This window comes from Sprattus sprattus (assembly GCF_963457725.1).
Source record: "Sprattus sprattus genome assembly, chromosome: 11".
Classification (NCBI taxonomy): Eukaryota; Metazoa; Chordata; class Actinopteri; order Clupeiformes; family Clupeidae; genus Sprattus; species Sprattus sprattus.
Genome location: NC_137909.1, coordinates 16324503 through 16349246, shown reverse-complemented (window position 1 = coordinate 16349246; position 24744 = coordinate 16324503). Strand labels below are relative to the sequence as shown.

The 24744-nt window shown below is 45.0% G+C and overlaps 1 protein-coding gene across 1 annotated transcript in view; it reads left to right on the top strand.

Moving 5' to 3' along the window:
- Positions 1-4024: 4024 nt before the first annotated feature.
- Positions 4025-24744, top strand: part of ttll11 (tubulin tyrosine ligase-like family, member 11) — a 32775-nt gene continuing 12055 nt past the window's right edge. The window contains exons 1-6 of the mRNA XM_080846912.1: positions 4025-4538; positions 11529-11628; positions 14019-14152; positions 17123-17719; positions 18775-18870; positions 19234-19346. Coding sequence (XP_080703038.1) covers positions 4029-4538; positions 11529-11628; positions 14019-14152; positions 17123-17719; positions 18775-18870; positions 19234-19346 — 1550 coding nt within the window. The 5' untranslated portion in view covers positions 4025-4028. The remainder of the gene's footprint in view (positions 4539-11528; positions 11629-14018; positions 14153-17122; positions 17720-18774; positions 18871-19233; positions 19347-24744) is intronic.

Sequence of the window (24744 nt, the reverse complement as noted above, 5' to 3'; positions counted from 1 at the left end):
ACCACCACCACTACCAACCCCCCCATCACCACCATTCTTTGTGTGTTAAACCTCCATGCAGTGCCACACCATTCAGGCCCAAATCCCGTGTGCTTTGTTTTTATAACAAACAGATGCTTTATACAAACCACTCAGAACACACACACTCACACACACACACACAGCACTTAACCAGCACATAAGGCTTCATCAGTATTTCATTGTGTTTATGTTCTGCATATGTATGTATGTGTGTGTGTGTGTGTGTGTGTGTGTGTGTGTGTGTGTGTCTCAAACCTACCCTGATCCTCCTCATTGCTGCTACAATCTCCATGCGGCTGTTGGGTCTTGGGACATCCAGACTGCCAACGTACTGAAATAAAAGACAAAAAGAAAATGAAAAGGAAACTCATTAAACACAATTAAATCACACAGGCGTCAGACAAGACAAAGGCTCACTCTACACAAAACGTGGTAGAGACGCAGACTGTCAAGAAAATAAAAGGCTGTGTGTGCGGATCATTCAGTCAATCAAAGTAACCAGTATTGAGATTCTGAAGTTGACGGCAGTAGCCCAGAGCAGGATATAGGCCAACTCTGCATATTACTTGTTCTATTATGCAACTATGGACCAATATCTCTGAAGGGAAGTGATATCTTATAAACAAGGCACGGGTGATTGATCACTGAAACGGATGAGCTTGCGTGAATTGTTTTTCTAATGATGTGTTATGACTCAGCTAAGCGAACAGGCTCCATTGCTCAGTTATGTTTGTGGCAAGAATAGTCCGTCTCTAACTTTAAAACACCTTACTTAAGGGTGCTCACTCACTGAAAGGAAAGAGTGATAAATCTTTCTTCTAATTAGCCCCCCAAATAGTGTGACGTGGGTACAGTCGTTAGAGGCGCATCCCGACCTCTGATGTTTCGACTGAATAAATGAATTCGCGGTTGGGTGGCAGTGTTCTCTCTGCTCTAGGTATCGACCACCTTTCAATCACATATGCTCCAAACGCATTGTCAGGTCCAGCATATCTTCGCATAAATCTACTCAAATTCTGACAAGTTAGGGAGGCTATGCTAGTTGGCACCTGCCCGATTAACTTTTTACATGCCCAAGGCTACGTCCCACGTCTGACACAAGTGCCGAATTAAACGGCCCTAAAAGTGGTAAACCAAGGTAACTCATAATAGCAGAATAAAACAGTTTGGATAAAATAAGATTAAATCAGACTGTTCACTGAACTAAGTCCACCTTTTTTACAAGATTTACAAGTCAGGCTTTTAACTCTAAGCCTCCTAACCACGTCTGTAGTAGGCTATCATGTTATGACTGGATCGCATATTACCTTGGCTTGGAAATGAATCCCGTGCTGAAAAGCCTCTTCGTTGTGGAGAGGGACCCGAGAATCACCCACATCGTCCACCAGATTGTACCTGTTCCGCCCGGGCATTTTACAAAAACACGTAGTAACCTGAGCCCGGCGCGGCTACTTAATAACCACGGGAGATGATGTCAAATCGCAGGTGGAAAGTCTGCCTGGTCCAGTCTAACACGCGAAAAAAACGGCACCGACTGCATGTAGGAGCAAAGGAAGAATGCCCATGACAACCCCTGCCTGCGGTTGCATCGGCGAGCAGTCCTATCCACAAAGGACTCGTTTCGGCGCCTATTTGTTCTTCCTTGTCCCCAGTTTCAGTTCTCGTACTGACCTCGCTCCGAAGGATAAAACCACAACTTTCAAAAGCAACTCTGGGATTGTCTGTCAAATATGTTCCTAATCCAGTGGAGAAGAGGTCATCTCGAACCGTCACAGAGGCTACGTCCAAGCGGGCTTCAGGGGTCGCGGTTCCAGCAGGTCTCTGTCGCACAGGGGCTGGGTTTGAATCTCACGGCGGGTGGCATTGCTCATTAGCGCCGCACGCTCTCTGCTCCGGAATGATTCCCGATTGGAGCAAAGTTCCATCACATGACTCCGTCCACTGGGAGAAGAATATCGGCGGCCTGAAAGGATTGGAAGTCCTTTTTTTTCTCTTGCAGAGACGTTATGACAGGTCGGGTGGGCGCCTTTGAACTGGGCAGATTCTGTAGACAGAGTTCTTCTTTGCCTTAACATTCTCACTTAACACATCGCAACTTTCAAGGTCACATCTGATCCAGCTTAGTGTGTCTTTTTAGTTATTTTGTCTGGCTGATGGCACTTTGTATCAATGCCAAGCCTTTCAGTTGGTCAAACATAGGCTAAAGAATGAAATGTTGCGAGTGGTTCGTTTGGAGTCATAGTCAATTTTAACAGACATGATTATAATCATAATAAAATTGACTGAAGCTATGAGAGTTCAAAGCTGAAATGAATTACATTTTTAAACTGTGTAGGCTACTGTATGCAGCAAATTGCTTCATCATAACACCAGTAATAGCCTGACTAAAGGCTTAGGCCTACATGGGACTCGTTGGTCTGGTGGCAGTTCAATTTAGCGCAAAAGCTTAATGTAACATCATCTTTGGGACTCTTCCTATGGCTGGGCCCTCAAGCCCCAGGAGAACGCATTTTAACCTTGCACAAGAGCTCCATCTGTTGGCTAAAAAGACAATCTGACTCTGTAAACCAGCTGAATCCCCTGACCCAAAGTGCACTTTACCCTGACCCGCTGTTGAGTGTCTTGTTCAAGGTTAGCAGGCAAAAAATGATGGCTATGATAAGGTTTAAAATAATAAACATCAAATTATTGGTATAAAAGTTTCAAACGTTTTTGTAGTCTAATAGGACTCATTCTTTGTCAACCTGACCTAACGTTTATTATCCAACAACCGCACCAGTACATACATACAAATAAATTGTGTATAGGCTATGTCATAGTTTATGGTTTTGCATTAACAGGTTTGGCATGTCCTCTTTTCAACGGTAGCTTTTACAGTTAGCTCGCTGCATCTCTTTATTTTCCAAATCGCTTTCCCCCCACTGTAATCGGATGTGGCAGACGCAGTACGCTAACTGTCTTGTACCTTCAAGGCTTCCGTCAGTTGCGTTGTCAATTCCAAACCAAGCAGGACCAAACATTAGGGCAGCATTTTAGGCGATGCGGCTACAGAAATAGCAGTCTTCCGGGCGCCTGACCGGGCTGTGGCACTTGGCACATCTGTTCTCTGACAGCTCTCCCGATGCTGTCATCTGTTCCTCTGGCTCGCCCACTTTCTAGGTAACGTTTGTCGTGAATGCTATGGCTGCGGTAGCTAGAAATCATTGCTCCATTTTCCTAAAACATCGATAGCTTATCAAGTTAATCTTGCCGCTGATGTTAGCGTGAAATCGTTTAGGGAAAATATTTTCTTTAATTAGCCAGTTACAGTTAGCCAGCAAGCTAATCCAGTTTGACAGTTCACTAGCTTGTCAGATGGCCTCTATAAATGGTTAGTTTGTGGTCTAACCTAAGGCTTATTGAAAGTGTCAACATGGGATAATAATTCACCCTCACAACAAAAGTTCAGAGACAGGTCCAGTGTACCTGATGAATCCTTTGCGACATCTTACTAGCTACCTTGGTAGATCAGCAGCCTATCTGCATTTACAGTCTTAATATAATGGGCGTTAGCGGTTTCTTCCCATCCATCTGTAGGGTTAGGGGCAACTAGATGCTGAACGACAGCTTTGCTATCTTACAGTGGACAGAATCGTTAAAAGGCATTTTGAGGATCGTTAGTTAACTCATTGCCTTGGAAAATGCAAACCTATATTACACCGTTCGATGGAAGTCTTTTACAGTCTCATGCGGTTTCATTAACCTTAGTTTGCCGTAGTTAAATCTCTCGGCAGTCTTGGTTAATAACCTAGCTGAATGGCTTGCTATGCAATTTTCCGTTTCTTGCACCTTCCGAGTCGTGTCAGCTGAAGGGTGTTTGTTTCCTAGTACGGATCCAAACAGTGGCTAGTTTTAATAGATTTTGAAGTAAACTTCTTATCATATGTTGCTAGCCCGTGAATTATCAAAGCAAAGACGTTTTTGCATAATCTCAAAACCGGACTCTGTTTACAAACTTGCTATTTTTAATGCACATAATGAGTGATCATTATGTGAAGGTAAAAGTTCAGCTTGAACAACTGAAGTCTACGGGCGAGGTGGAGGAGGCAGATACAGCGGAGGAGCAGGTGCCCAAAGAAACGCCGCCGGCATCCCTTTCCCCTCTTCCCGTTGCCCTCGAAGTCCGGAGGGATGCCTCAAAGAATCCCGGCACGGCCAGGAACAGGAGCAAAAGTCGGACTAAGCTCGGGAACTATGACAAGAGCCCTAACACTAAACAGGACGCGCCCGTTTCGAGCCACCTGGACAATGTGCCGTCGCTCCAGGTTAAAGGTACCGGAAAGGTTTTACAGGAGAAAGCGGAGGCGAACGGAAACGTGGTGACCAGCCAGCCACAGAAAGATATCAAAAGTGCACTCAGCAAAGAGGATGCCAACAAAATTGTCAAAAAGAGGAGACCAGTCACCGTGGACACGTCCAAGGCCAAGACATCCCTTGAGGCGCTCAAACTCAGCATCCGGCAGCTCAAATGGAAGGAGGTACGCTCAAACATAGACGGTCATATAGATATGTTCATTGCAATATGTCATTACTTACAAGGGACATCTAAACTGGGAGATCATGCCAGATTCTAGTATGGACTTGTTTCAGAAAATACTGCAAAATATAAACTTAACTGTTTATATTAGGATGGGAAAAAAGTATTTTCTATAAAGTAAACATATTAGGCCTACCACATCACACCAGAAAAAGTTTAAAATTGTAATGTACTTTTTTCTCACCTTCCACAATTAGAAATGGCACTAATTATGTAGAACCACCCAAATTGTTTTGATGCCACTTCCGTGCATTTTTATTTATTTTTGGTCAGCATGGCGTGTGAGGCACTTACGCATGACACTATGTAGCCTAGCCTAATATTGCTCTCTAAGATGAAGAAACGCTTGGCCTACAGATTGAATAACTGTTAAGCAGGACTGGAAACATTGGGCTTATCTCTGAACTGGAATCAGGGAGGATGTGATGTATGAGGAATGAGGGAGTAAAGGGATGTAAATATGAGTCAAGCCTTGGATGAAATCACGGCATCCTCACTGGTTGGGGCCATACTTTGTATAACATTAATAAGGACCAGGGAATTTGAATTGACTACATGACGTGTCATGAAAATCCACCACTGCTTTTCACCGTGCGCTCCCGGGCACTACTGTTACACGCCCTCGCTTAATACATTAAGGCATTTTTATACTTCTACGATTCTCTCCGTTTTGGTCGTAGAGGGACACTTTGGCACGCCTTGGCACGCCTTGGTAACACCTTCACCCAGGTGTTGCCGCCCATCCGACCCGTCGGAGAGCCGTCGGAGAGCTGGTCGGAGACAAACGCTTTTTTCTAACTTTTCTTAAAGAGACGGAGAGAGTCGGAGACCCACTTGGCTGTGATTGGCCAGCTTACGACATCATTTCCAAAACAACATCATTTCCGGAATCACACATGTCAGGACCTACATTTCCTGTTTTCTGTCAAAATGTTTTAGTACGACTTTGGTAAACTACAAAGCTGCACAGCATGCAGCATTAGGCTACCGTATTTTATATAAACCCTCGAAAAGTACATTTCTCCCGACCACTGTTGGTCTCTTGGCTGGTGGCTCGGTGTTGAAAGTGCCTTCTCCAACCAGCTTCAACTGACATACGTAATTTGCTACGGAGTAATGCTGGCAGCATAATTACTTTGCATCTATTAAATAGGAAATGTATTTCATGTGTAGAACCTATTTAGAATGACTGACTTTACATAAAACGGCAGTGAAAGACATTTGAGTCAAACATTACTTTTGCCTCAATGAGGGTGGCGTGTGAGAGCATAATCGGCACGACAACGTTGTACTTATTAGCAGCACACTTTTGAGAGTTATTGTGAATACGCTAACGCTTGATTTAGCGGAACATCTAGTAAACGTACGTACCACCTGTCTCCTGTTCTGTTGTTGTTGTAGTTGTCGCTCAAATCGCTACAAGCACGTCCTCTGCTATAACTCAAACTAGTCCAGCAGCTCCACCATCAACCATTGTCTGTTAGTTGCCATCATTCGCTGTTGTGAGGATTCCCGGGAGGAGGCATGTATACAATAAACGACTACCACACACACAACGATTTCTCTAAGATCGTCTTCTTGAAAATTGGGCATTAAAGGTGTCCAGGCAGAGGATAATAAGTGAGTGTGCTCCTGTAGCCTATGTGTTTTTCATCATATTCATGGTTGAAAAGACAGTCTCACAACTGTATGTTGAGGTATCAGAATCAGAATAATGTTTATTGGCATGTGCATGCATTCTCTTGTTGTGTTTCTGATATAACTATAACACTGCATGTGGATTGGTATGAAGACTGCAGTGGGTTTATCTTTCTGCCCCTTACTTCATAGTTCTACGGGTATTTCTGTTCGAAGTGTGTATGCTTTGTTTTATAGTGACGTTTCACGCTAACACTTTTGACAAGGGCAACCGTCTCGTTGCAGATTAAACACATCGGTTTTGTCCTGCCCACAAGCAGCACAAATGCATAGCCTACTTGTCAGTCCACTCTGTCTTAAATTCGAGAGTTTTGGAATCAACTTTTCGTGTGTGAGAGCCTGGCAGATGATCATTAGTAAGTGTGCTAATGTATGTGTTTTTCAACATATTCATGGTTGAAATCGCAGTCCCACAACTGTATTGAGGTATGCATGTTCTTGCTGTGTGACTGATATAACTATAACACTGCATGATGTATGATGTATGATGAATACCGTGGGTTTATTTTTCTGGCCCTGTCCTCAGAGTTTGGGGGGTAATTTTGTTCGAAGTGTGCATGCTTTGTTTCATAGTGACACATTCACGTTACCACTTTTTGACAAGGGCAACCGTCTCGTGGCCAATGAGTGCATTGTCATAGCGTTGTAGTTATTCAAAGGTTACCCAGCGATCATTGCAGTATGAATGTGACAAAAATACCAAAGAAAATAAGAACGTATTCATTTTATTGGATCGTTTTATAATAGTTTCTGTATTGTATGTACGATAAGCATATCGTTTTGTTATAAATCGCTACTATGTTTTTCACAAAAAAATGACCACCACGATGGAGATACATTTGCCTACTCAAGTGAATATATAGCATTAGACATGCTATTGTTGACTGAGCTACATGTCTCCAAGGCCTATGTGACGACACCTGCCCGTCAGATCCTGAAGCAGCATCCGTGTCATGTCAGTGACAGTTGGGAGGAAAAACAATCAATGACTTTCAATGAAGAGGTTATGTGGTAGCTACGGGCTCGACAAACAGTCGTTACCCCACCCAGCGGACCGGCGTTGAATAGGTTGAATAGGCTTTAGGACGCATAGCCGTCGGAGTAGTATAAAAGCCCGACCAGTACGTTCAATTTTTTCTGAATCAACCGCCTGCCCCCGCCCGCCCATTTTTTTTTTCGAGGACGGAGAGGGATGCAGAAGTATAAATTAGGCTTAACGAGTGTGTCAATAGAACCCAGGCCGCCACCTGTTCGCCTTGGAACTCTAATGCAATTCATATCCACTGGCAGCACGTTATCTATTTAAATTATGCATGGGGACAGGCTACGTTAAACTATTACCCCACTGATAGATGCTCTCCGTCGCGAGCAGGCCCCGGCGCCAACTGTAACGTAAACCCTGTGCGCCGAAGCGCTTGCGTTTCAATATTCGTCGTGAGCACACTGTAAACTGAGTTTGAAACCGATCCCTCGTCAATAAGCTATGCAGCCAGACACGCATCGCCAGTGGCCTGTCCTTCATTTGCAGTTGGGACTGTCAAGTTCATCATTATAGACTTTGGTTGCATTTCAACCTGGACTGGATAAGAAGTTAGATAAACAGTACTGGCTGTCTTCCTCTTCTATTTAATCCCAAATACTCCTTTTGCCAGGGGCTTCTCCCTCTTAAGACTGCTGCTCTTATTCAGCCTGTTTTAAACAAACACTTTAAAGCTTAGAATTAATCAGCAGCAAGAGACAGAAACTTCCAATTGTTTTCTTTCAGAGCACTCTGTCCTGGAGCAGATGCATTTATTAATGAATAAATAGCTTGAATGTTAACACACTTTGACATCTGTCATTAGGAGCTTAATGGTAAATTGATGACTATCGGACACTTAAAGAAGAGCAAAGTGAGAAACAAAGCTGTCCCAACTCCATATCCTCATATAAAGTCGGACACAGAGATTTGGTCCACGCCGGTCTAGTGTTGGCTGCCTCCAGGGCTGTGGGTAAATGGAGTTTAGAACTCCCCTACAGAAAGGCAATCTCTACAATTTCAGTTTTGAATTAATCCTGTTTACCCACAATGCGCTTTTGTAGCTTCCCTTAAATAACTCAACGAGTGTCTTATGAGTGTTTCCCCTAAACAGGTATTCAGGAAGGCTAATGATACCTAATGATACTTGTCTGTACAGGTGATGCTGCTCTCCTCACTACTGTCTGCACAGGAGATGTTGCTCTCCTAACACCTGTCTTTGCATCTAACGCAACCTGTAGATGTGTAATACTAAGGCAGGTGCAGTCTGGTCTACGTGTTTGGATGCATACAGTTCTATATGCTGCAGTGCCTCTTTACTCCCCCCCCCCCCTCTCTGTGTCTCTGTGTAAGCGGGGTTGTTTTGTTCTGGTTTGGTGATGTGCATAGTACCTCATTGTGTCAGTGTGTGTGTGTGTTCCCATCAGACCATTTCCGATGGCACAGCAGTTTTCCTGCCACACTGGAGCCGACTGGCTGTTGACTTTCAGCATATGGCCATGGCCTTAAGTGTGGGAAATGATTACCCTTAATCTGGGATAATCCAGCATACTCATGGTCTCCTTGCACGCGGAGGGGGGTAGACTGGGATTGCAGCTTCTTGTGTGCCTCTATGAAAATGGAGGTGTGTGAGTGGAGTGTGTGTGCGTGTGTTTTAATGCAGCTCTGTAAGACTCTGTCATTTCAGTGTGCATTTTATCCCCCCCTCCCCCTCCTCTCTCTCCCTCTCTTTCCTTTCTCAATCTCTCACGTCCTCCCCTCTTCCTTCCTTCTGTCTGCTTCCTCCTTCATTCCTGTGTCAGTTGAGAGCTATGAGATGTTGGGAAGCTGGTTAAGTGCATGTTTAATTTATCCATCCTAAAGAAGATTAGATAATGATGCGCTTCCTTCTTACTGTCGTCTTTTTGCAGCCAGTTTGACAAATTTCTTGACACAATCTTAGTAACAACAGCGCACAATTTCAGCTTTTCCCGGAAGAGGAACTTTTAACAGAATCCTGGACAGAGCTATCTAGATACTCGTGCAGAGTTCTGAATAGGTATGGCCTCCACTACCTCTAAAACACACATACACACACCCACACACACACACACACACACACACACACACAATATACACTCTCTCTCCCACACAAACACAAACACATTTCAAATAGTCTTATCCTGACAGTCCTGGCTATCCTGGCATGCTAATCTGTACCCTGTTTTAGAAAGGGACACACACACACACACACACACAAACACACACACACATTAGAGGAAGTGCCCCCTGTGGTGCAGGGTGCCTCCTGATATGCCATTGTAGCTCCTGCTCAGCAGGGAGTGGCCCTCCCGTTAGATATTTCCAGAATGCTCCATGCCAACTTCACGTGCCCGTGCTGCCCTGAGCTGCCCTGCGGTACAGTGCAGTGGCCTACTAAACCCAACCAACCCATGCCCAGTCATGCCAATTAGGCACTGTCAGCAGCGATGGGCGACAGCAGCAACATCTCTCTCTCTCTCTCTCTCTCTCTCTCTCTTTTTCTCTTTCTCTCTCTCTTTTTCTCTCTCTCTCTCTCCCTCACACACACTCTCTTTCTGAACGTGACCATGGCAACCTGGCCACAACAATAACGTGTTTTGTTGAGTCACTCATGCAACTGGAGCAGCTGGGTGTGTGTGTGTGTGTGTGTGTGTGTGTGTGCAGTGATGTGGAGAGATTTGTGTTTTCAGGCATGTAAAATGTCCTCTACAATGAGCCACACTGGAGCCAGAAGGTACTTTAACTTCACTGTATCAACAAAAGTCCATAGTTGTGTGTGTGTGTGTGTGTGTGTGTGTGTGTGTGTGTGTGTGTGTGTGTGTGTGTGTGTGTGTGTGTGTGTGTGTGTGTGTGTGTGTGTGTGTGTGTGTATGCCAGAGAGAGAGTGAGAGAGCAAATCACTTAAAGGAGAAAGAAACAGAGGCAGAGGACACAATAATTCAATAGAACTGTATGAAGCTAAGCTTAGAGAACTGAGTTGTTACGTGGTAACGGTATGAGGGTTGGTGTAAAGATCTCTTTATCTCCAACTCCGACCCACTTCACTGGCCTGGAGGTGGTAGTGGAGGGTTTGCTGTGAAGATGTTCATAGCAACAGTTATAATACAGTTATTAATTTGGCCCATACACACACATTCTCATCTCTCTCACTTTGCCTTATGCACACATTCCATTTTCTTTCTCTCTCCCTCTGCTGACTCGCTCGCTTTCTCTCTCTCTCTGTCTCTTCTCTCCCTCCGTGTTTCATCAGGTTTGCATCTAGAACTTGTTTGTGGGGCATGTTTTGGCTGGCCCACACACATGCGGAGATCGGAAGTCCCCACGGGAGGCCTTAATCAGCTCATCCATCTGTATTACTTCTCTTTCTCTCTCTCTCTCTCCCTTTCTTTCTGTCTTACTTTCATGTGTCTGGTGGCTGTCCCTTGATTGTGGCAGGCTGTGACACATCTTCCTGTTGCTGTTAGCTCCCTCTGTTCTGCTAATATACATTTACATTCTATGTGGTTTGATGGAGTCATGTCATTTGGAATTCGTTATGTTCTCCTGTTTCTACTTGTTGTGTGCAAAGGGGCCATATCCTTTCTTCCCTTGGTTCTATCCCTAATAAAAGAGCATAAGAGACTCACAGAGATGTAATGAGTACATTTGTGCTAATGAATGCTAATTAACCAAGATGTAGGGATCCATCATTAAGGGTTTCAAATAATGAGACTTTAAACAATTTGCCATGAAATAAGTAAATGATGAATGAGAGAGTTGCTTTCTGGGCCCGATGTATGGCCTAACAACACACACACACACACACACACACACACACACACACACACACACACACACACTGTTTGAGCTGTTTGAGCTGTGTCTGGGATTCCCTGATCCCTAACAATCATCATGACCTTTGGCCCTCTGGATGAAATCACAGTAACAGTTTTATGTAGCAAAACTAAAAATAACAAATGTTCACTTCTCACCTAGAACCCCTAATGATGTAATCAATGGTCTGTAGCATTATCTAGGCTTTGCTGACAGTGCCTAGAGAAAAGATGTATGGGCTTATTGAGAAAGTCTGAGGTAGTCTGAGTGACACCACATTAAGGTGACTAACTGACCTTGTCATAGTTCTGTACACTTAGGCAAATGGTGTTGGGGTTAGGCACAGTGTTTTAACAGGCCTACACATTTCTCTCTGTCCAGTTTCCCACAGGTCGACGTGCTGCTTGTGACATCTACTGGCATGGCGTCTCCTTCCATGACAACGAGAACATCGTCTCTGGACAGGTCAACAAGTTCCCAGGTGCGACCCTACTTCCCTGTCTCCTGGCAGAATGATGCTCCAGCACTGCTTTCGGGACTCTGTGTTGGTTGAACTCTGAACTCTGCTGTGTTGATGTACTGATCATACTGTTGTGTTGATGTGATGTGTCACAATGGAGCTCATGCAACCCAACTGACACAGCCGTATTAAGTGCCAACAATACAGTGATAAAAAGATCGAAGGTTAAGTTCCATGGCCTGGTTCTACGCTAGTCCATCACTGGTGGTCCTATAGTGGTGTTATACTGGTCTAGCATTATGCCTGTGCAGTTTCGTAGCTGGTCCTAAACTGGTCTTACAGGCGTCCACTGTTGGACCTACTTTTGCGTTGTGCTTCTGTTCCCATACTGGCCTTATATATCCCATACTGGCCTTGGCTTGTATTGAGTTCAGCAGGGTCAGCCCACTTTTGTCATGACAGAGAAACTCCAGCAGATTAGAATGGCACACAAAACCAACCTCAGGCAAGAGGGCTCCACAAGGCCACCCTCTCTGAACTCTCTCACATGTAAAGAGTGACAGAGAGTTTGTGAGAAAGAGATAGAGAGAGATAGGGGGGAAGGGGGTTTGTATAAGCCGTTAAATTTAGCTCTCGCCCAGTTGCTAAAATAATTGGAGTTAGGATTATGGCTAGGGCTAAGGTTATTCCAACTAACCCGACCTGTGGCCTTAATGAAGCTTTGCGTGCAACTCACGCCATCCTATGCATAAAGAGCTGGGTTTGGTCTCAGGGCCATTAGCACATCAGCAAACTTTGATAGCACAGCATGTGGCTTACTGGCTAACACCAGCTAAACACCAACATCTACAGCAGTGTAATAAGCTGATAAGACCATTTGTGTCATTTGTGTCAGTGTCATACTACAGTACCTGTTCTAAGAGTTGTGTGGCATATATTACAGTAACTGTTCTAGGAGCAGTGTGTCATATATTACAGTACCTGTTCTAAGAGTTATGGGTCATATATTACACTTACTGTTCTAAGAGTTATGGGTCATATATTACACTAACTGTTCTAAGAGGTGTGTGTCATAGATTACACTTACTGTTCTAAGAGTTATGGGTAATATATTACACTAACTGTTCTAAGAGGTGTGTGCCATAGATTACAGTAACTGTTCTAAGAGCAGTGTGTTATATATTACAGCTGTGTTTGTAGCCTTCTTGAGCATCAGCAGTGTCTCAACCTGTGCCTCTAATTCCACCACTCTATTTCACCTTGGAGGCCTATGGCTACTATTGTGTACTTGCATTGGCAATAAGATCACTGTTGGCATTTATCATCCATATGGTTTGCTTTTATTTCACCACTTGTAAGTTCAATTAGGTAAACGTATCCCCCAAACGAGCAAACACTTAAACACAAGGTCCTCTCTACCCCCAATCCCTCAGTATAAGCTCTGCACTGTCTTCTGTTAGTCATGTCTTTTATGTGACACAATGAGCTATCAAACTGTCTGCAGATAAATTATTTATTCGCTCAAATAAAGGGCGTCGTTGGTGTGTGTGTCAACAGTGCACTCACTGGGAGGAGATCCATTTCCTAGCGGGGAAACATGTATAGAGTGGAACCATTTTACTAAAGCGTTGTTAGCATCATTAGCACAGTTAGCACCATTAAATCCTTTCGTGTCAGAGTGAGTCAGCTGAAACTGCACTTTGAGGCCTCACTTACTAAAGCCTCTTTCTGGATTGGCCTGATTATTACCTTCATTGATCCCATGATGGTTGAACTCAAAAGCTGTGAGTTACAAGCTCTCCTAGTGTGAAAATGGTTCCTTAAAGATCCGTCACTTAGATGGTAACCAAAAGGTTCTTTATAGGTTACATAGACGGTTCAAGGCACTACTGTAGTGAACCATGTCTTTCTGCTTAAGGAGAGAAAGGGTCATTCAGAGGTGCATATTGCTAATAAAGCTGGTAGCCACTGAAGTCTCAGGTATCCTACCAGGGTTCCGAAGTGAATCTACAAGTGTCTTCTTTCTTTGAAGATAATGATGAGAACCCTTCTTGAATACTCAGTATTGTTTCTATAGAGGTGCTGCTGGGATAATGTTGAGTTGCTTGAGTTGCTCTGAACTTGAATGTTAGCATCTAAACTTATGGCAAGAGGAATCACCGTGATTACAGCATGTGTGTGCCACACTAGTTGTAACGGATTGAACAGACAATATGTGTTAGTCATGGATCACATCGTTCAGTCTGACTGTTAAATAAAATGATCTGAACAGTCAGGTGATCTAGAAAACATTACATATCAATCTCCAGAATAATACCGCAGATGAATCTAGAAAAATAATACCGCAGATGAATCTAAGTAGGAAGGAAATTAGATGAAATGAGATATAAGAGTCTTCTCCGCTTGTTCAGGGATGGTGGAGATGTTGCGGAAGATTAACCTGAGCCGTGCCGTGCGCACCATGCAGGAGCTCTTCCCGGAGGAGTACAACTTCTACCCACGCTCATGGATCCTTCCGGAAGAGTACCAGATCTTTGCCACACAGGTAGGAGCAGACCGCACAAAACGATGAAGGAGAAACAAACCAAAAGCCTGTGGATGTTTGTGTCAGTTCATCATTTGATTTCTGAATAACATCAGTGCTGTCTGTGGAATAATATGGCGTCTTCTAAATGTGTCGCATGAGATGTGAGCGTAAGAACACTTACACTGTAATGTAGCATTATAACGCCTAACACTGTACTGTTACATACTGTACTGGACAGCTCTGTGAATGCTGGTGTGACACAGACAAGTTGTCTGTATGTTTAGAAGATGCCTTCAGTAATAATATCTTTAAGAGAAAGCCCTCTGATCAGGTGTTGTAGTTGGTGGCAGAGAGGCAGTCACACCAGTCATCCTGGGTCACCACAGGAGCAGGTGAGGACACGCCACGCCCAGGGCCTCAGGGCCGGCCCAAAGCCCTTATATACCATTCGGCCCGAATGCCAGCTCCCTCCCAGTCATCCCCTGCCTGTTATGCTGTCCGTAATCCCCTGTGCCAGCCGGCCTTCAGAAGCCTGGTCCACCCCACAGGCCTGGCGTCCTGTCCGTAATCCCCAGTGCCTGCCAGCACACACCAGCCTGGAACACACCGCAGGGCTGAGGAGAGCGTGGAAATGCCACTTCTCTGCTTACTCTCTGTTCTTCTACTCCCCTACCTATCTCCTTCTCTCTTATTCTCTTTTCTTCGCCCCTCTTATTTCCCCAACCCTCTCTCTCTCTCTTTCTCACTCTCTTTCTGTTCTCTCTCCTCTTTTATTCTCTTTTTCTCACTTTTATACACACATCATGAGCCACACACACACATACACACATCAAAGAAATTAGTGGAGCTGTGTAGAGGCTCATACGTCTAATCTCTCTGTCACTCACACACACTCACTCACACACACACACTCACACACACACACACACAAACATGCTGACTCCTGTGGTCGGTGTTGTAAAGCGGTCAAGTGGTGCTGGTAATAATTAAGTGGGACAGAGATGTGCTTGTGAGAGCAGGCTAAGCAGGTTAGGCGCTAGCAGGTGGCTAATTGTGACGGACAAGTGTGATAATGGCTGGATTTACTCTGTCAGGCTTCTCCCTAGAAACAGGGCTATTGATAGCTGGCCCAACAGTACATTTATTGGGTATCTCAGTGGGGTAAGGTGGGAGCTAACATAGGTCCTGGGTGTTGATCAGAAGTGGATATGTTGGGAGATGTTTTGTAATGTCAAGGCATAACCACAAGGGGGCACTATGATTCTTTTGAACTTTTTCTTGGTGATGTTGAAACTGAAGAAAGACATACTCACGCGCCAACGGGTGCAAATTCACAACCTGCCAAGAGTTTTTCCTTTATCTGTTCATCACGAACATGCCCTTTCAGACTATGCGTTGCCTTTATCCTTTCGTCATGAACATGCCCTTTCAGACTGTGCGTTGCCAATGTCCTTATTATGTTTGTTTCCATTAAATGCAACCTCTCTCAACTTCTGAGTTCTTCTGTTGATGGGCTAATGAAGTCAAGCCATTCATGTTTTAATTAAAAGTGGATTAAAACAAACACATAGTAGATGTTGTCATGTAATTGGCTTCACGCCCAAGCCTAATTTCAGTCTGCTGTGACGGGAATGACTGATTATACTGTTCTCAGTAAAATAAGTTACAAGAGCTCTGGAAGCAGCAGTGAGATGGGTTTAAGCCAGTGTTGTCCTGTAGGGGGCAGAAGTGTGATGCTGTGGTGTTGAAGTGGCAAGGAATTGGCCTGACCAGTGGAGCTGAGACTCTGGGAATGACGCAGAAGTGGGAGACTTCTCGTCATTGGGGTATGGGGTATATTTGGGCGGGCTTTGGGGTATTTTTAGAGTGGTGCTCTGGCGTTGCTCTCTCGTACACCAGACTACTCTTGGTTGGGAACGGCTACAGCATTTCTGGCATATAAGCTTTCGTATCAGTGCAAATGCCCACTGAATGCAGGGCCTCGATGGAGGGTTGTGAATCTTTGACTAAGAGTACAAGAACATGTGGAAGTTAAGGGTGGGTATGAGAGGAGAAGGCTGTAGGTTGAACCTCATTCTTTTTCTCTGTGAGCTTTTAGTCCACAGATTGAATGGGCTCTCCCCAGACTAAAGTCGGGCCACATGAAGTCACGCCTAGGCCCAAGGGATTAGCATGATGAGATTGTGTGAGATTAGCATGATGTAAGCATATTGGTAATGAAACTTTGTCCTCTCAGGCTGCTGAATCCCGTTGTGTTTTGTCGTTTCAGTCATGATTGCCTATCATCACTGTGATCATTAGTAAGTTGTGTGAGAGTGAAATACTGGCTTTGCTTGAACATCCACAGGCCTCCGCAGTGACGTCATGCCTGCTCTGATTGCAGCGACTCAGTCAAACAAAAAGACTTTTAAATTAAAGCTGTTTCTCGACGGCTCCCTGCAGTGTGTGATTATATGAGAGGCCGTTGTCAAGAATCAGTGGAGTTGTTATTTGTGTTGTCTGAGAGGCCTACAGAGCTAAATAAATGTTTCTAATGAAACTAGGGGAGGTTGATGGGTTTCGATCTTCACAGCATGGACGAGTGAGGCATCCTTATTGCAGTGCACCTGAGACTGTAAATGACATCATTATACATGACTCACTCTAACTCTAGCCGCGAATACAACATACTTATAGCCCTAAATGTATTTATGTATACAGTATATATGGGAATAAGTACAGTATATGTCATCCCTATCCCTTTCTTCTTCCTTGTTTCTCATTATTGAGATGTTTAATTTGGGCATTGTCCCATCTTATTTATAATTTATAACATTATATTTATAATTTGTTCTTTATTATTATTTTCCTCCTTTCTTCTGTTTCCCTCTGATCTTGTTTTCCCTCTGTCTTCCCTTTCTCTCCCTTCCTCTCATCTTTTTCAAAATATGGCTTCTTCTTCTTCTCATCCTCCTCCCCTTCCTCACTTTATCTCTCTGTCCATCTCAGATTCGTCTGGCGAGGGACAGTGATTCTTCCTCACCGCGACAAACCTTCATCGTCAAACCCGACAGTGGCTCTCAGGGCGACGGCATCTACCTGATCCGCGAACCGTCCGACCTGCGCTCCATGTCCACCGGGGCCATGGGCGGGTCCGGAGCGGTGCGCCAGGCCGTGGTGCAGGAGTACATCCAGCGCCCCCTGCTGATCGACAAGCTGAAGTTCGACGTGCGCCTCTACGTCCTGGTGCGCTCCCTCGACCCTCTTGAGATCTACGTGGCCAAGGAAGGCCTCTCCCGGTTCTGCACGGAACCCTACCAGGAGCCCAGCACTAAGAACCTGCATCGGGTCTTCATGCACCTGACCAACTACTCACTAAACGTGCAGAGTGGGAACTTTGTGCACTCCGACAGCCGGAACACGGGCAGCAAGCGCACTTTCACCAGCGTGCTCGGGCGACTGGCCGCCAAGGGCGCGGACGTCAAGCGCGTCTGGTCTGACATCATCGCACTGGTCATCAAGACAGTCATTGCCCTCGTGCCTGAACTCAAGGTCTTCTACCAGGCTGACATCCCGCCGGGCAAGCCAGGGCCCACCTGCTTTCAGGTGAGAAGTACACCTGTGTATGCGTGTGTGTGTGTGTGTGTGTGTGTGTGTGTGTGTGTGTGTGTGTGTGTGTGTGTATGTGTGTGTGTGTGTGTTTATATGTGTGTGCTATAAGTCTACTAGTAAGCCGACATCCAGCCGGCCAAGCCAGGACCTACCTGCTTCCAGGGGAGGTGTGTGTTATGTGTGTGTGTGTGTGTGTATGTATATGTTGATGGGTATATGAGATGTCAGGTGCAGTATGTGTGTGTGTGTGTGTGTGTGTGTGTGTGTGTGTGTGTGTGTGTGTGTGTGTGTGTGTGTGTGTGTGTGTGTGTGTGGGCTTGTGGTTCGGTATGTATCCCGTTATTTGGGCCACAGTAACGGTACGGTTTCGATATCTTCATATTTAAGAAACAAATCAAATCACTCTTTAAACATTGAGTTATTTATTTTGCCTCTAGACAGATACAAAAAATTGCTGCTGACGTATGTGCAGAAGGGGACATTGTAACACGGTCCATTTTTAGCTAGAGATTGTGGTGTTTTCTCTAACGAGGGGACTCCCTTTGCTCCACCTGGGATATGTCTGGGTGCAACAACGTGAAATGAGACATCATGTCGGAAGTGTTTCCACTATAGTGGCCAACAGGGGCAAACCAATACCTGCAGACTTTACTTTGTTTGTTTATAGTCTCCTTGCCCTCGTCGTCGTGCTGAATGCTAAATCCAAAATGTTCCCATGTGGCGGATATAAAAGATGGCGGTGTTTCTCCAAATGTGCAACTTTCTGTCTAGCTAGCATTCGCCATTGTCAAGCGGAGCTGAGATTATTTTGTTTTTAGTTTCCCCTCTATTGAACCAAAATGGCCGCACCAATCAGTTAGACACAATACTGTGTACCGTTGCATTCCTAGTGTACGGAGATGTGGAGCTGTTCGTATCTGATATCGGTTGGGTACATGCACTAAGTATGCTGACGTGTGTTTTGTGTGTGATCGTGTGTGTCTGTGTCTGTGTGTGTGTGTGTGTGTGTGTGTGTGTGTGTGTGTGTGTGTGTGTGTGTGTGTGTTCAGATCCTGGGCTTTGACATCCTCCTGATGAAGAATCTGAAGCCGGTGCTGCTAGAGGTCAACTCCAACCCCAGCATGAGGATTGAACACGAGCAAGAGGTCAGAGTAGCCTTCATCATTGTCATCATCATTCTCATTGTTATTATAATTTTAGATGATACATGACCCTTTTTTCCCCCGGAAATTTTGCCTTTCATTGCAGACTTGTCAGGCAGGTTCACCAGTGTTATACTGTCATTATAAATTAATTAGATGATCATTCTGGGTCGATTCACAGCAATTACATCATTATTTTCCCATTAAATCTGTTTTGATTATCTTGTCAGAGTCCTAGTCTGACATTATAAGTAATTCCCTTACGGACGTGAATAGGAGATAAAATCATTGTGCCAATCAGAGAAGGTGATACTGATGTCCGGAGATGTCTCCTCCAATTGTGTTGGCTGTTATTGCTGTGTGTAGGTATCTCCGGGGGTATTTGAGTATGTGCCGAGTCCAGTGGACGAGGAGGTAAAGGTTGGGGTCATCAGGGACACACTAAGGCTTATGGACCCGCTAAGGAAACAACATACAACGTGAGTGATGTTTTAACACACAACAATGTGCGAAGGTCTCTGTGTGTGCATGTATATGACTGTGTGTGTGTGTGTCTCTCTCACTCGTGTGTGTGTGTGTGTTTGTTCATGTATGTGACTGTGTGTGTGTCTCTGTGTGTGTGTGTGTGTATGTGTGAGAGTGTATGTGTCTAGTCTGAGCTCCCTGCATAAGCTGGTTAAATGGAAAAATGACAGTCCAGAAATCCTGTGATGGAATTTCACACTTGAGTGTGTCTGCAACCTTTTCTCTCTCCCTCTCTCACTCACTGCCCACTCTGTCCCTCTATTTCTCTGCCATTTTTTTTTCTCTATTTACTTCTCTTCTCCTCTCCCCCCCTCTCTCACTCTCTCTCCCATTCTCTCACTCTGTCCCACCCCCTCTCTCCCCGTCTCTCTCGCCCCTTTCTATCTCTCTCGCTGTCTCTCTTTTCTCTCCCTCTCACCCCCCTTTCTCCCCCTCCTGTGACCTCTGTTCTTTTCCCACTCCTCTCCACCCATCATGCATCACTCTGTTTTTCCTTCATCAGTCCCTCTCTCCATCCCCTATCTTTAAAAATGAGCGGATCATTTATTTCCACATATTTCCATATCCATAACACACACACACACACACACACACAAACAGATACACACACACACACACACACACACACACACACACACACACACACACACACACACACACACACACACACACAGAAGCATACACACACACACACACACACACAAACACCTCTGTTCCATTGTTAGTGGCGCATCATTTTGGGCTATTCCAGCCTGTCCTCTGCCTGTCATGTACTCATGGTGTGTATGTGCATCTGACTCATGTGTACATGTGTGAATGTATCTGCGTGTGTGTGTGTGTGTGTGTGTGTGTGTGTGTGTGTGTGTGTGTGTGTGTGTTTGATGTCCCTGTCCAAATTATATTTAGTTAATTTTATAATATTGGTACCATTCTGCTTGTGTGAAAAGTCAGCCTAAATATGAGGCTCTTTTGGGTACCATCCAGCCATTGTGTGTAAGTGCGACTGAACCCCTTGACATATGGGCTGTGTTCACTGGTGACTGTATCCAGATGGTGTTCAACTTCATCATCGTATCAGATCGAACATTATCATTTCATGTTGCTTCAGCACATCTTTCTTAAGTGGCCCTGCATATCTCCGAAGATCAGAAATGTTCTAGAGAGTTCTGCGGTACCACTTGACTCATTAAGCGAGCGTCTGCGCTTTCGGGCCCGGGGGGGGGGGGTCTTCTGATCGCTTCTCTTATCCATCCGGAGCAGCCAGAGGAGCGGGTGATGCATCAGCGGCCGGGAATGACACAACAAATTAGACTAATGCGGCAAAGACGCCGCTCCAAGGGTATTTAAAATGTGATCGTTAAGAACAGACACACACACACACACACACACACACACACTCAATATTCTCTCTCATCCACCCTCTTTGTCAGAGTTTTACCCCGTGTTCTGGAGGGAGTTAAAAGTTTGTTGGTGTCAGGTGGTGGAAATGTGCTGTCAGTGTAGAGTGCAGTGTGTGAGACAGAGGTGTGAGTGTGTGTGTGTGTGTGACAGAGCAGTGCATCTGTGTGGGCGTTTGTTTGCATGTCATTAAATAAGCGTGTGTGATTATGCCTTCTATTGGTAGTGTGTGTGTGTGTGTGTGTGTAAAATCAGGCTTGCTGTCATGTGTGTATCTGTATGCAATTGTGCTTGCTTTTGGTGGGTGTGGGGGTGTGAATGTGTCAGAATGTTTGTGTTTGTGCGTGTGTGTGTGCACGCGTGCATGCGTAATTTTGTGTTTGCTAGTGTGATTAAGCATGCTGTTGATACTGTTGTGGGATACTGTGGGAGGGTGTGTGTGTCCGTGTGAGCGCGCGTGTGTGTGATCAAGCACACTGTTGATAGTGCTGTTGGTGTATGTGTGATTAAGCATGCTGTGGGTAGTGTTGTGGGAGGATGTGTGTGTGTGTGTGTGTGTGTGTGTGTGTGTGTGTGTGTGTGTGTGTGTGTGTGTGTGTGTGTGTGTGTGTGTGTGTGTTCAGTGACTGTGGAATGCAAAGTGTAATTGTATGTGTCTGCAGCTAATGCTAATTTGTTTAGCCATTAGGTCTGATGTACCGATAAGAAAAACCTAATCAGGGGGTCCATCCTTACGCAGAGAGAAAATGAAGATTAATCATGGCCCCGAGTTTGTGTTTGTGTGTGTGTGTGTGTGTGTGTGTGTGTGTGTGTGTGTGTGTGTGTGTGTGTGTGTGTGTGTGTGTGTGTGTGTGCCTGAGTTAGTGAATTTCTGTGGTTGTCCATGTGTGTGAAATTGTGTGCCTGAGTTTGTAAGTTTGTGTTTGTGTGTGTTTGTGTTTGTGTGTGTGCGGACAAACATACACACACACACACACACATGTGTGCATAACACACATGCACACGACTATCCTCTGATCATCATTCAGTTAGCGCTTATGTTTGTGTCTTCATTTATGTGTGTGTGTGTGTGTGTGTGTGTGTGTGTGTGTGTGTGTGAGAGAGATAGATAGATGGAGAGAGTGAGAGAAAGAATGAATGGGGCATGAAGATAAATAGAGGGAGGATGAAGGGAGGTGGAGAAAGATGAAGAAGGATGTAGAAAGATTGGATTGGACGGACGGATGTAAATCTTGTTTCATTGATCGGCTACGCCCCAGGCAACACTGAACAGCTTCAGTCCCCATCTAACCTCACAAAACCAGTACACATCTCTCTCTCTCTCTCTCTCTCGCTCTCTCTCTCTCTCTCTCTCGCTCTCCTCTCACATGTACACACTCTCTCTCTCTCTCTCTCCCTGTCTCCCTTTAGCTTTCTCTCTCTCTCTTTATCTCTCTCTGTCTATCTCTTTTTGTCTCTTTCTATCTCTCTCCAACCCCCTTTGTCTCTCTCTCACTCTGTCCCTGTCTGCCTTTAGCTCTTGATCTCTCTCTTTATCTCTCTCTGTCCCTCTCTCTGTCTTTATCTTTCGTTGTCTCTCTCTCTATACTTTCTTATTGTTCAGTAGTTTTCCCCACCATGTGTGTAAGTTTTATTGACTTTGTTCAGTCATGCTGAGCTCTCTCTCTCTCTCTCTTTCTACTTTCTTTACTGCTTTGTTTGTTTGTTTGTGTGTGTGTGTGTGTGTGTGTGTGTGTGTGTGTGTCTGTGCTATGGTTTAAGAATGGTGTGTTTATCGATGTATGTTTGTTTGCGGTGTGTGTGCTGCGAGTAGCTGGTAATCACTCTAACTGCTTTAAGTGGTTGACCAGCTCATGAACCCAGTGATGGCCCAGAAGCCCTGTCGGCAGGAGGTGCTGGGTTAAAAGATCAAGGATGCGTTTGTGTGTGTGTTTGTGTTTGTGTGTTTGTGTTGAGTTATGTATGTATGTTTGTAGGTCCTGTGTGGCTGGATGAATGGTGTTATTAATGCAGCTCTATAGTTTGACTGTGCGTATGTGTCTTGCTCGTCCAGTACAGTATTATCACTCTAGCGGGGCGTGTTTGATGTCATTAACTGGTTTAAGGGATTGGCCAGACCTTGAACTCCCATGCCACCCATTACTTTTTACTGGGTTAGCTGTGTGTGTTTTGGCATGAGCATATGACTGTGAGTGTGAATGTGTGTGTGTGTGGGGGGCATATGTGTCAGGCATCTCTTTACTAACTTTAGGGGTGTGTTTGTTGGTTTATCCAGCAGCCCCACACTTAATAACAAGTCACCTCCAGATTATTACAGATTATTATCACGACTCCTGTGTGTGTGTGTGTTGTCCCCCTCGGCCCCTAGATTACACTGGAGTTACAGAGGGGGTGGTGGGCCAGTGAGTGTCATCAGTGCGTGTGTGTGTGTGTGTGTGTGTGTGTGGGGGGGGTGTCTGTTGGCTGGTTGACCAGAAGATGAACCCCTTGATCCAGCAGCCTCTCTCAAGTCACTTCCAGATTATTGCAGATTATTATCGCCACGACTGTGTGTGTGTGTGTGTGTGATTGTGTGTGTGTGTGTGTGTGTTGTCCCCCTCGGCCCCTAGAACCCACGCAACAGAACCCCCCCCCCCCACAGTCCCACACACAGAGCTTAACACCCACAGCACGTTAAGAGTCTTAACAGACTGACGCTCCATCCAACTTTTCTCCTGCCAATATGGTCCCAGTATGGTTTGTGAGGCGTGCTGCTACATCTCTTTTGTAGGCAGGTTGTGTTCATAACAGCCTAGGACACTTACATAGACCTTTCATAAGAGGACTACAACAGCTTGGCTTACCCACAAAAGACAGTGAAGGGACTGGCAAATACTGTACGATATCAACCATCATTGGCAGCTGCCACATTTGCCGTAGACGTTGTTATCTACCCATAATGCTTTACTGTGTCTCTACAGCTTTGTCATTTTCACACTAGAAGTTATGTCCTTGCATTTCTGTTGTGCACTGGGGATAAATTGATCATCGATCAGTCGATCATAGATCAGTTGCTGTGGTGTGCGTCTCTAATCATCCTTACCACTCTCAAAACAGTGAGTGCACTTTTCAGAACAGTTAGTACAAACAGCACCACACTATGGATTACCTGCAAAGGCACACACATAACTTGCTCAACATAACTAGTTAATGTCTCGAAAGTAAAAAACTGTCACCAGATCAGTGTCACCAGAATGTTAAGTTCTTCTTTCATTGGCTGAAACCAAGACAAAGTCAAAATGCTTAGCCATCAGTCTAAGTCACTTGTCAGTCTAAAGTCGTATTTTTATAAGTGTCATTTGTGTTTTACTGAACTATTTATGCTGACCGTCAGCGCCCCCTGGTGTCTGTGTAGTGGCCATGCACTGACTGTGGGGATGCTGCAGAGTGGTTCATTGTTAATGATCTACACCTAGAGCAGGAGTGGGCTGTAAAAGCTAGAGGATCTCTTCCCTCGAGAGACATTCCGAGACTCCCACTCATTCCGACACGCACTGATCCGCGCCGGCTGACACTCACTTACTAGCACGGACACACACACACACACACACACACACACACACACACACACACACACACACACACACACGCATGCATCCTCTTCCATTCATACATTTGCCTTACCTTCACACTCCAACCTCACTCTGTAATTGCCGGCATTTATCCATCTATGTATCCATCCAGTAACCTCCTGTCCTCTAGACTCTTGTGTTGTTGGAGATGAATAGTAATGGAGATGTTGTTTGCACTTCGTTGGGTGGCCTTTCATGTTCCAGTGTGTATGAGCCCGGTCCGTAACATTCTCCTTTCTCTCCCACTAACTTATCTTCATACCAAATACCATTGCAGGTTGTTTTAAACGGACTTAATATCATTATGTAGCAAGTCGAATGCTCTTCATGTCAGTGAGAACAG